This window comes from Botryllus schlosseri, chromosome 9, assembly GCF_051294905.1.
Source record: "Botryllus schlosseri isolate E-star chromosome 9, Bs_hap1, whole genome shotgun sequence".
Taxonomy (NCBI): Eukaryota; Metazoa; Chordata; class Ascidiacea; order Stolidobranchia; family Styelidae; genus Botryllus; species Botryllus schlosseri.
Genome location: NC_137244.1, coordinates 7,544,067 through 7,557,177, shown reverse-complemented (window position 1 = coordinate 7,557,177; position 13,111 = coordinate 7,544,067). Strand labels below are relative to the sequence as shown.

Here is a 13,111-nt window from a genome sequence, read left to right as displayed (position 1 = left end):
TAGAATTTATTACCTCGGTGGCTTTTCAGGTTTCCCTTGTCAAGAATTATCGGCGCCATAAGAAGGAGAAAGAGTTTGTATACAATCAATAAATATTCCAATAATATATACCGCTAATTGTATGTGTAACGTCATCTGTGTATTTTACGTCATCTGTGTATCCTACCTCTTTATTATGACTACCGAAGTACCGGTACAGCTGACTTTGGCCAGATACCGTTCCTTTTAATTATTGCATTGTTACGTCAAATTTTGCCAATTTGGATTTCGTTTGAATCTTTTTCTATATGCTTCTTATTGTGCCGTTAACTCTTGTTAATAAGGGGCATAACAAATGCCTTCAAGTTAATATATTATACTGCAGTGACTGTAGTTTTGAAAGCAATATTAGAGATACCTCAACAAGCGATGTTTCGCCACGTATATTTCAAACGCAAGAACAACGAAACAGCACTACAACAAATTGATCAGCTTGCAAGCAATATTCGTTCTGAGATTTTATGGGCAAAGCAGTTGGTTGCAAGTATGACAGGCAAAACGGGTATGGTTTGCACATCTGTAGCATCTTCCTGGTTTGATACAAAGCATGCCAGGTATAAACCCCTATTATCGCCAACTGGAATTTTACAAAATGTCCTACATTTATGTCCGAGGTGGCCTATTGTTAAAAGTGTCATAAGCATTTTTATCATGGTCATAAACTCTACAATTTTCGTCGGATTGACTTGAATTTAGTACGAATGGACTCGGAATTCAATGCTGAGTATTCACTATTCACAATTCACATATAGCATATGCCAGGTATAAATCCCCACAACAGCTCTTCATACACACGTATGCAGGACCGTAACTGCCGGTTTGGGCGGGGGGCGAGCTCGAAGGGGGGCGAAAACTAACATAAATTTCAGAGTATTTTTTGGGAAATTTATGCAACTTTTTAAAAAAATTTCACGTCACGCGCGATTTATTGGTGTCGACTTCCTTGATTATTGGGTACACTTCCCCTAAGAAAAAAGACGCATGAGTAATATCATTTTCCGAAACGCCTCACTCAGCTCTACTGGTAAATTTGATTACACGAGCAGGGACATGATAAAAAGTTTACATCAATATATATGCAATTCCCGATCATATTGACCGATTCAATCATGAAATAGAGAATATTTTCGCGCTTCGCGCGGTTCATTCGAAACAAGCCGGCTAACTCAACAGTACAAATATTTCGCTGAGAAGTAGCGGTAAAAAGGTTTCGGAAGCGAGGGGTTTGGGGGCGAAGCACCCCAGATGTTAAATTTATAACCCTGTGGGGGCCGAAGACCAACGTTTTTTTTTAGAGGGGGGCTGACGATGTGGTGTTACGGTACTGCACGTAGGCACCTTGCATACGTTTCCGGCGCGATATACGCTGAGTATTGTTGATTGATTATTGCGACTTGTTCCCTTGCAGACGTTATTTGGATATTGATAGATCGTAGGGACATGTGCTAATCACAGTAACAATCTATAGGTGTCCATTATAAGTAGAACTCGAGATATGGACTGCATTACTGAACAGTTGCTTGAATTACAAGCCGATAGATGTGGAAAGACATGCATACAAAAGCTTCCTTGACTCAATTTTGGCCAAATGTGCAGTCGATGGAGCATAGTCTTTCAGATATTTGCTAGCAAGCTGCAACAGCTCTTTTGCTATTTCCGGCCACATAGCCTACCTGTGTGAATCTGGCGTTTCAAATCTGACGGTGAACAAAGGAATTAGGCTAGAGCAGTAGATTTCAACCGTAAGGTGACATCAGATGTAGGCCTACATTGACAACAATAATTCCGGAATTCGATAAACTTGTCAAGCAAGATCAAGGACAAGGCTCTCATTAAGTGTGGGTGGAGTGAAAACAGTGCTTACCTGTTTTGTTGATACCGTATTACACTCTCTTGGATAGATATTTAAAAAAAACTTTTCGTTAATATAAAGCTTGAGTCCGCGGATATATAGGCGAGCTTGAGAATAGTCCGCGGCTCAAAAAGGTTGAGAACTACTGCTCTACAACCATGCGAATAGGCACATCCTCACTGTCAATTACTTGCGCGCATTAGTTGAAGCATTGAAAAATTCTCCTTTAAAGCGTTTTGCAGGAGTGTTTGAAAATGTGAACATGATCACAACTGATGAGTCTTTGGATAGGCCTATCGGTAATCCCGAACCGTTTGGTGAAACCATCTACCTCACATCTTGCGTGTTCGCTCCGAAATTTGCTTTCCATTGGCTTATGGATCTAAATCTAAACAATCCCGAATTGCACTGCGGCAGAAAATAATCGAGTTGATAATGACTGAGGCTGACACTCATTCATACGATATGACCAGCCAAGGTACAAAATCATCCAGTGACAAAGAGGTACTAGATCCTCCGCAATCAAAGTACTTAAGACTTTTCAATTATACAAGCAAACAATCGAAGCAGAGTTCAATTAGAGCCAATGCAATGACTCATATGGTCAAGTACTTGGAAGAGACTGATAAGCTCATGTGTAGATTTGAAAGCGATGATTCTTTGCATTTTTGGGCGACTCGAAAGAATGAGTATCCAATGCTCTTCAGTGTGGTTCAAAAATGCTTGTCAATTCCTGCATCTATAGTGCACAAGTGGAACGTGTATTCAGTAGAGGTGGATTTATTCCAAGTCCATGCCTCTCTAATATATCTGAGGAGCTCCTTTCCACTTTGGTATTTTTAAAGTGTAACATAACAACTCATCATTGATTTGATCTGCTGTCTGTGACAACACACAATACCCTCTGTCCATTTCAGGTTTTGTTAGGTATGTGCATTGTGCACGTGAGTAATAATGAATGGCTAATGCTGCGTGATGTTTGTACAATATGACTGTTCAAAAGTAACTTCTTTTTTAATTTACTGGGTGGCTACTTGATAAATTGTTACGTTGCATAAAAATAACATTGGATCTGGCTCAATTTTAAAAAGTAGAATCAATGATATGAGAGGAGAAAATTGTGGATTTGAAAATAAATGAAGTATTTTTAGTGAGAAATTCTTTCATATAATATAATTACATACTAGTAGTAAGCCGACTATTTTTTCATATCCAAAACATTCTACTCTAATAACTTCACTTTTTTTAGTTGGAATTGAGCCAAATTTGCTATGAATCATATTTTTACACAATGTAACAATATCATGAGATAGCCGGTAAAATTCGAAAATCTCTATTTGTAATAAATCTAAAATTTTCTTTCATAGCATTGCTTTCTACTGGTTGGAATTGAGCCAAATTTGAATTTTTTAGGCAATGTAACAATTTTAAGAAGTAGTCGGAAAATTTGAAAAATGTTTTTGAACAGCCCCATTATACAATTATCGCTCCAATGCTGTAACTGCGATGTAGTCTGTAATGCAATTGGGAAAACCTTAAGTAATATCAAAATGTATCTGTTTTTTTTTCACTGCACAATGCACATAGCTGCATGCACGCTTTTATAGCATGCTGGCCTGTTGTAAATACCTCTACATAAACATGCATCTGTTGATTCTCTATCAGCTGGTATCTCGACGTGAATTCGTTGGTTCTCTATCAAATAGTATGTAGACGTGAATTCGTTGGTTCTCTATCAGCTATTTATGAGCTATCGTCGATGTGCTCATCATAAAAACTGAATGCTTGAATTGCTGATGTATCAGACTGACAAGACAGATATTTGATTTTACGTTCTAACTTAGTGAAGTTATCTGTAGTATCGGTAAATGAGGCCAGGACCTGTCCGTTAACTGCCTAAATAAACACGTGCCAAAACTCTGACAGGGAGAAAATGAGCATGTTTGCCAAGCTAGGAATTCGATATCACCCAAGCAGGATTGAAAACATGAGCTGAACATGACTTCAATACTGTGACTTGGACTCGACTCGAGTCATAACACTATGACTCGGACTTGACCCTTTAAACGGTGACTTGGACTCGGACTCGAGTCATTGATGAATTGAAAATGACTCGACTCGACTCGAGTCAAAACCACAAAAGTAAGATTGACTCGTGACTCGGAACCATGTGACTTGGTTACAACCCTGCCACCCGGTGGGTCCAATGACACACGACCCGGGGACCTATGACACATATACCCTAAAAAGCTCAAATGTGACTACTTTTATTGCTCAGTATTATAATCTAAGCTGCAGCAAGCCAAAAAAGAATGTTTGGTCGCAACTGTAAAAAAAAAAGAATAAATATTAACTCAAATGTTGTCATACAATCACGTTTCGATTTAGGCTCGAACTTATAAATTTGTGGGTACATACATATTGCCCGAAAATCGACAGTGTGACTTCCAAATACCTCGTTATAGCGATAAAACATCATATGCAATTATTAGATAAAGATTTTCTGTACGTAGGCATGTTTCATTTGTTTCATGATTAGTATGCTTGATTATTTTGCTTGATTTGGCTATTGTATCATCGGTCCCCACCCTACGAATTTTATACATGAATCGAAAAAAAGGATACACAAGGAAAGTACTGAAAAAAATAAAAGGTGCCATTATATAGCCTGATACAAGCCCCACATTTCACAATAAAAATTATTGCTGGTTTGTTCGTGTTGAAGGTTACAAAGAAAAATGTATATGTCGATCTAAATTTAGTTTAGACCCCCCAAAACAAAAATCATCTGTGAGAGACCCCATAGCTCGCCCACGTCGAATTTTTTTGTATGTGAGGAAAGATTTTGACAGCATGCAATTGTAGACAAGTTCACGGAGTGTAATCATCGAATTATCATAGAGAATTTTCAAAGTATTTTCGGTCCCAGTGATCCATCGGTACCACATCTCCCCTACCTGTTTGATGCTGGTGTGATTAGACTAGATGACCTTCACGGTCTTATCGATCATTCCTATCTAATACCGAATACTGTGCAAGCATATTTTCTGTACCACCATCACTGCTGTGTGTTATGTATTTTGGTTGGATGAAAATAAAGACTCTCTCTCTCTCTCTCTCTCACGGCTCTCGTAATCTTTACAAGCCAACTCCAGTATACAATGGATAGGCAAAGCATTACTAATGTGACGTTATATTGACGGACAATGTGTTCATACGTCACTTTAATAGGTGATAGTCAGCGGTAAAGAGTATCCGGATTTAGGGATAAGTCTGGTCATTTGTTTTTTTCATATTCAGACCGGGAATACTTAACTTTTGCCCAAAACTGATGATCATTTTTAACTAGTCCGTGAAATTGTTTACAGGAAATATCACGGAAATTAACAATACCGCCAAGATGCTCTAAACCAGTGGTTCTCAAACTGAGGGCCATGAAAGCAACTGTAGGGGGCGCGAAGCCATCTGAGAGAATGATTTTCAGGAACTTAAATTGAGTTTAATATGTGCCGAAAAACGCGTTTCAACAACGGCGATTAACCTAAATATATCACGATTTTAAATGTTATAACTACATCGTACCATCCATCAACCGATGCTACAGATTTTGACTGATATCGATCATCGACCATATGAGGTCTCTAAATTAAGATTAGCAATTATTCGGAAATTTGAAAAAAATACATTTGGGCATTATTTAGCGTCCTCGAGAGGGTATTCAGTTTAATTGAGAAAATAAGACAAATCCTCGCAAATAAGACATATGGTAAGCCTATAATTTGTAGTGTTAACAATCTAGTTAATACCGTTGATCCTGGTTTCCAGTTCCATTTTCGTTTTATCTATTTCCGAAGATTTATTACCGTCGTTTGCGATATTCTTATAGGTCCTGCGAAGTGGACAGCAACGGGTTATGCCATCGAACCACAGCAGAATGGACCATGTTGGTTTCTCCGTATACCCCTGCACGATAAAGTCGTGCAAGTCGATGTTACTGTATCGTCGACGAACGAAACGCTAAGCGAAGGCGAGCTGGACGGATCAGATTTGTGGAAGGTATAGAAATGGTCGGCCTGCCACATCATTCCTAAATAAACCGTTTATTGATAGACATTCAACATTTACGAGCGCTACTCTAGAATAATGTGACATAAATATAATATTACTATACGTTCTACAAGCTGAAACTATTTAACATGTTATGCGTTGAAAACCATACGTGACTAGGGCCCACGCATAGCTTGCATATATTTCGACGCTATACACCTCAATGCTGAGATTTGTGAACTTCCCGGGCGTGGAATCCTGTCTTCTGGCCTGTTTCTGCTTATGGAGACATGGGGGCTTACAAACTTCGCGTATCGATGAGTATTATTTTAAACTCCATGCGATCAATATACCCAAATCTCAGCTTAATCCAAACCTATATATAGTTACACAGTTGCAGACAAAAACGTAGGCTAGTTGTGACTGAATCTGAATTTTTGGACCACGGACCAAAGAATACCTTGAGACTGCAGCGTTTTATGGCCAGAACATCTATTCGGTTCCAGTGATATCATAACCTGTCCATTTAACTGCTAAACCCACAGTGATGTCGAGGGTCCAAATCATTCCATATCCCATCTGTCGTCTATTTCTTTACTGCCACAATATTTAGTCAATTATGACATAGCCTACTTATACGTTTGAAATAAATTCAATGGCATTTGTTTAAACATCGTTAAAAAACATGATTAATCAAAGTGTTGTAAAACACCTCTTGTTTAAAATGCAGCCTCATTTACGCAGCTTTCCTCGAATAGTAATTTAATTCAAAACAGCCCGGGGTCTGTAGTAGAAGGTATATGTCTATCGTGATTCTTATAGTTGCAGAAGCTAGGCCGATTCCCGCAGCTCGGCGATTTTACATTGTTTTTATTCAATTAAATAGTGTTTTCATATTGAAATATCCCCGAATATTTTCAGCTGACATTCGTCAGGGGTAATCGTCAGCAACTAGTAGAGAAATGGAAGGAACATTGTATATCAACAATCGTATCACAAAATATGTCGTCACCAGCATGAATTTTTGAATGATGGTGACGTCATATTTTGTGATACGATTGTTGATATACAATGTTATTTGCAATTCTCTACTAGTTGCTAAGGATTACCCCCGACGAGTGTCAGCCGAAAATATTCGGGTTCATTTCAATATGAATATGCTATTCAATTGTATATTGAAGTTCTGTACCTCAAAGAAGCTCTTCAAATTGTTTTTATTATGACACAAAAACTACTATTTTCACTTGGTAAATAAGCTCAATGGAATATAGACCAATGCTTTTCAATATGTCAGATGGTACGCACTTCTGCGGATGAAATAAAAGCGGAGTGTGGCGTGGATGATAAACGTGGTGCGGATGAAAATCGTGAATAATTTTTAATTTTTGACGTGGAACAATACAAATACCCCGAATAGGATATTCAAGTGCATGGGCTCCCTATAACCACTGTCGTTGCGACGCATTCGTAAAAACTTGTTTGACTTACGACGCACCGCCAATCGTAGCTTTTACAATAACATCGTCTCGCACCAACCATAGAGAATTAATATTTGCTCACTATAATTACGTAATCAAGAGTCTGATTCGAAACCGGGTGTATTGGCAGGCATACAGTTCGCCAGCCCGTCTGAGCCTGCAATACGCCGGACAAAATGACGAAAAATTGACTTTCGGCTTTCTTTCTCTGAAAAATCTTCATATTTTCGTAATTATACTCTTCGATTAGCACCAGGCACAAAGATAGCTATAAATACCATCGTTAAAGACTCACATTTGCAAGTTATTGGAACGCAAATTTGCAACCTTTGACGGTTCTTAAAGTATGGGTCGCAAAGGGTCTAATTATGGGTCGCCACGGCACCGGAGAGATCAGTTAATATGTATGCTATTTTTGTAGAATTTCTTGCAAAACGAAATTCTTCGCGTGATTTCCTGTGAATTGTTTGTTCCTATCCAAAATCACTGTATTGCGTATAATAGCCAATAAGAAAGACACGCAGAAAATGTGACTTGATAATGAGTACGTGTCACCCTTTTGTATTACACAAATTGGTTTGATTTCATGATAAGATTTGTCCGACTGGTTTCTCGGAAAAACACCGTCAAAGACCGCTTTGGTGTACGGGTGTGCAACGAGCGGATGCGGGCCTATAAGATACATTCATTTCGGAACCAACCTCATCTGTGTCGGGACACTTGAAGACGTGAAGGTTTTTTCAACATACCACTGGAAGAGTGAGGTGCCGGAAAGATCGGCGGCAAGAAAACCTCGGCCAAAAATGACCGTCGCTTGTTGCCTAAAACTTTCGATATTGATATGCTCGGTCGTCGAAATGGTCGGAAGTTGGCACCAAATAGTTCCGTCCTCGCAATCCGAGTAGACAGTAGTGCGCAGGCGACGCACTGAGGAAAATGTTTCATAGAGCTGTGTTAGGTACATGTGTGGCCTGCACGTTGGCTACGTCATAAATGCCCGTATAATCCTAGCATACTATTATAATATTAAGAATGCATTCTTGTTGATGTGTGAGGCTTAGGTTGCGAGATGCCACTTACAACTCAGATTTTGTTCGCTATCCAAAAAGTTTAAGAACGACTGCTATAAGGTTATTGAACTGTTATGAACTTTCAAGTTAGATTGAGATAAAGAGCCGAACACAAGATGTCTTGACCAGGGCTTTGGAGCAGCCGTAAATTTGTATTGCTCCAGCTCCGGCTCCGGAGCTTTCTTTTATCATACACTAGCTCCGGCTCCGGTTCCAGCTCCGGAGCCGCATTATTACCCTGCTCGGGCTCCAGCTCCGGCTCTGGCTCTGAAAACTATCGATGGTGCCTGTGTATATCTGGGGTGGGCAACCCGCGGCCTGCGCGCCATATGTGGCCCGCGAGAAGGTTTTGAGTAGCCCGCGAGCTAATTTCCCATTATATTATCGAAATCCTGTTATATTATCGAAATTGAATTGCTCAGATTGTGAACTTGCAAGGCCAACCAAACAGATGATTAGTCTGGCCGCGACACTTGGGATGTTGATGACTAAAATATCAGTTCTGATGCATTGGCAGATCCAGGGTCCATGCAGTCACATTTCAAGTAAATCGTCGTATACATTACAATAACAAGAAGAGTAGTAAAATTTTTCTTCACGCTTCGCCTGTTTAATTGTCACACGATTTCTTGCTTTGTAGCATACACCTCCTGAAAATGAAAAAAACGCCTGATTTAGCCGATTGAGTCTAACTATATTCGCAATTACGATAGAAAGACTTTTCGCGTTTGCGCTCGCAGAAAGATCGTCGACGATGAAATGTAGGCACAAAATGATTGTCGTATATTATCGGGAATCTTAGATATTGATGTGTCCAGATGCCGAATAGTCCTGTCCTTGCAAACTGAGCCCAGCAGGCGGTATACGGTCGACCCGCAATATTAATATTAACTTTGAAAATTTTACGTGCCTGGCGCGACTAGTGGCCAGCGCACTCGTTCGTCAATTTCATGTGGCCCTTTAGCCGAAAAGGTTGGCCACCCCTGGTCTATATAGATTACTAATTTACTCGTAGGTTAGTTATCTATAGTAATCTAGAGTCTGCCAGCCGTCAGTAACATCGCATGCAGCAACGAACACATAGGTGTCGCCGTGTGAGCCTGTGACGTCATAATGAATACTTGTCAATTGTCGATAACAACATAGTTGCACCAGAACGCACTTTACTCCATGCCATTGCTGTGTACGGTATGAACATTCTGATGCGGCGTTTTAACACTGGCACTGTACTCGTTAACATTGAGCCAAACAGCTCAATTCAATCTTTAAATAAGCAATTATTATTTAACTGTTACTGCAGTAAGAGCAATATTGGCGGAGATCACAACCTGATCAATTAAAAATTCGATTTGTACCAAATAGCCAATGGTTTGACGTTTGATATTGGTGCACTAGTTACCAGTCCATCCGGTGTCGATCAAGTTTATCGGAATATAATATTTTCCCGTTGAAACGAATCGAATAATCGAATTTAACACTGTGCGATGCACATTGCGCCATGTCCATAACGAATTAAACTATGCAGTATGCACATTGCACATTCACAAGTCACAGTGAGCGATAATCTGGGAATATTAGAGTATCAAGCAGACATCAAGAATGAATTTACGAAACAGATTATTACAAATTGGAAATCGCGTATCAAATCAGTAATTTGTCTCCAACATAAATTCCCTGGGGTCCTGACCAATGTTCCCTCTAATTTGTGACGAGTCTGCGCACACTCACCAACTCACTGCGCAGACCCTTGGAAAACCGTGCTTAACGACTAAAAAAAAAGTCATCACTTCAGATTTTTTGTGCGCAAGTTAGATTTTCTGTGCGCAAAGACCGTGAAAGCACTGCGCATTTGCGCACGTGCGCAGCTTCGAGGGAACATTGGTCCTGACATTGCATAGAGTCGCTCACACCGCAACAATTGTTCGCTGAGTGTAACGGCGTTTTGGGTTACTCTTCTGCTATCCCCTATTCACGCTCGAAAATCCTTACTGGAGTAAATGACGATCATGAGCAGTAAGGAATTCCAATTCGCATGCATAATTGCATACTCACTCACTATCACTTTCCAATTTCGCGGCCCGATTAACGAACCATTACGAAAGAACGAGTATTTGCTCATTCGATTCATAGCAACAATGAGATGGAATTTCTCGGCTCGTGCTCGTCATATCGACATGTGCAACGAAATCACGTTTTTATCCTCTCTCCCATTTCGAGCAATACATAGTGATCATTATTTTCAAACTGTACAATAGGCCAACAAGGTTGTGCTGATGATGAAATTGCGGGTATGCCGAATACCCATAATATTCACAGGCATCTAGCATACCGAGGTTCGGCATTCATGTATGAAAATTGAATATTGAACATATGACTGCTCTGCTGTTAAATCCCCAGGAACATGATTAATCGGATAAGGTAGCGCCAAAGAGGAAAAGATTCCTAATTTCGCGAAGGCCTGCTGTTGAATTATGTGAACTCGCCAGATATGGTTGTTGCACATATAATAGCATCATATAAATTACGTCGGAGCCGGAGCTACCCTTCAAATAACTAGCTCCAGCTCCGGCTCCGGCTGAATTTTATATAGCGCTCCGGCTCCAGCTCCAGTGAAAATGCACGGCTCCGGGGCTCCGGCTCTAAAGCCCTGATTAAAACAAACATGTGGATTTTGTATCCCTTCGACAAACTGGATCCTCCGAGACTTCGTGTCATACTCTTACAAACGATTGCTGTCAGCAAGCATTTTTCAATTGCGGAAGATACGGTGTATTTTGGATAGGAGTGCTGGATGGTTCTTATTAAGCTATTGTACAAAACCTAACACCGATTTGGCCAAAAAGGGTTTTAGTGCACTATAGTAGAAATCAAAACGAGGGAAAGTGTTCTCGTTGTAATGGGGCATTTGGTGGCCTGAGCCTGTTGCCTATACTTGTTGCACATAGGAACGAAATATTGTTACGTAGCTTCATTTTCGTTATTACAATAATTTTCGGTAGGTTTGTGAGGGGGGATGAAATAGCCTATTTTGCAAAAAAAAAACAACTGCGGATGGTGCTGGAAAATGTTGAAAGCACTGTAGTACAGTAGATGTTTGTCTAAAAATGGATCAACCTATAAAAATTCTTATAAAGACGTATCATATACTGTTGGAAAGATAATTTTATCAGCTTTTCAATGATAGGTTTTGTCATTTTTTACCTTGGGGAAAAAAGTTACGACCAAAAACGTGTCAAGGGGTAAATATTGATGTTAGGGGGGGATTTGCAATAAAAATATGAGCAAAAGGCTAGAAACTAATGAATTATCAAAAGAAAAGCAGGATATAGATGCAAAAGGTATAAATAAAAATGGAATTTCACATCTGTTTCAGACAGTAAGAGTGAGCAAGACGGTGGGGGGGGGGGGGTGTACCAGTAGAGTTGTCGTTGTTCGTTATGACTTCATTGTGTTCTTGTTTACTTACTATGGTCAGTTTTATTCATCTTGCCTGTTTCTTTAGATAATGCTTAGTCAAAACGAAACAGCAATTTGTGTTAATTGTAGAAAAGGCTATCGGACTGGTGATTCACTGTGTGATGTTGGAGCTTATTTCTGCGAGAGTGATAGTACCATACACCTTTTGGACACTATAATTGGTCATGCTTTCAACCTGGATTGTGAAACGCAGGTCGTAACTTTGCAGAAAAAATGAAGAAAATGGCCATATTACATACAACCACACATCATGCCGTAACTTCTTGAGAAGCCATGCGAGATCCAAGAAACGTCCAGCCTCAAGCCCTGAACAATCCAGTAGCAAGAGGGTATCGACCCGGTCAGATAAACAGTCTGTCGAATTTAAAAAATAGTGTTTTTACTGAGAATATAGTTGTATGTTTGATGAACGGCACCCTGATCGAAATAAATTTGAACAGGTGCGGACAAAATCGTCAGGAATATATTACGTAACACTTGCTTGTAGAGACGATTAGGATTAACTTGCTAAAACTGTTCAGGCACGACTGCTTAGTGCACACAACTTGGTTGCTGCTGAAGTGAGATACCATATGTACCATGCAGAACAAGATTTGAAAATCCTTCTCTGTATTCAACACCCGGTGGTTCAACAATCACTGAAAAAATGACATTGTTTAATGCTGCGTGTGAACAAATGGAAGATGATATGGACTTGTACATCATTGCAGACTTACATTCCATGATGCAGGAACTTGGGGATGATGTATATTCATTGAAGATGACCCAAATAAAAGTGAAAGAAAAGTATGGAAATTCATTGCTAGAGTAAAGTTATTCTCCTTGACAGAGTGAGTGGAATTATAGGTGAAAAATGATATGAGGAAAGAAACAGCAATGTATCTCAGGAGACTGCATGAGCGCATTGTTAAAACAGCAGCAAAACACATAAAGGATGCCATAAAAATCATGATCACGAGAGCAGTACGCATCCTTCAGTTGAAGATATTCTTGGCACAGAAACCCCCCATGTACCTGAATTGCTAGAAGTATTCATGAACGAATTGGTTATGGTCCCATTTAAGCAGGTAACATTATCACAAGCCTTGTTTGCTGCAACCCACACACCTGTGACCGAGCTGAGGAAATAGAGGCGTCTACCCAAGCTG

General features: G+C 39.8%; 1 protein-coding gene and 1 pseudogene across 1 annotated transcript in view; both read left to right on the top strand.

Annotated features, from left to right (window-relative positions):
• Positions 1-13,111, top strand: part of LOC145446660 (uncharacterized) — a 101,502-nt gene that overhangs the window by 17,996 nt on the left and 70,395 nt on the right. Inside the window, exon 4 of the mRNA XM_080325012.1 lies at positions 5,778-5,947. Within this exon, the coding sequence (XP_080181138.1) occupies positions 5,778-5,947 (170 nt within the window). The remainder of the gene's footprint in view (positions 1-5,777; positions 5,948-13,111) is intronic.
• Positions 11,978-13,093, top strand: LOC145446607 (uncharacterized; annotated as a pseudogene).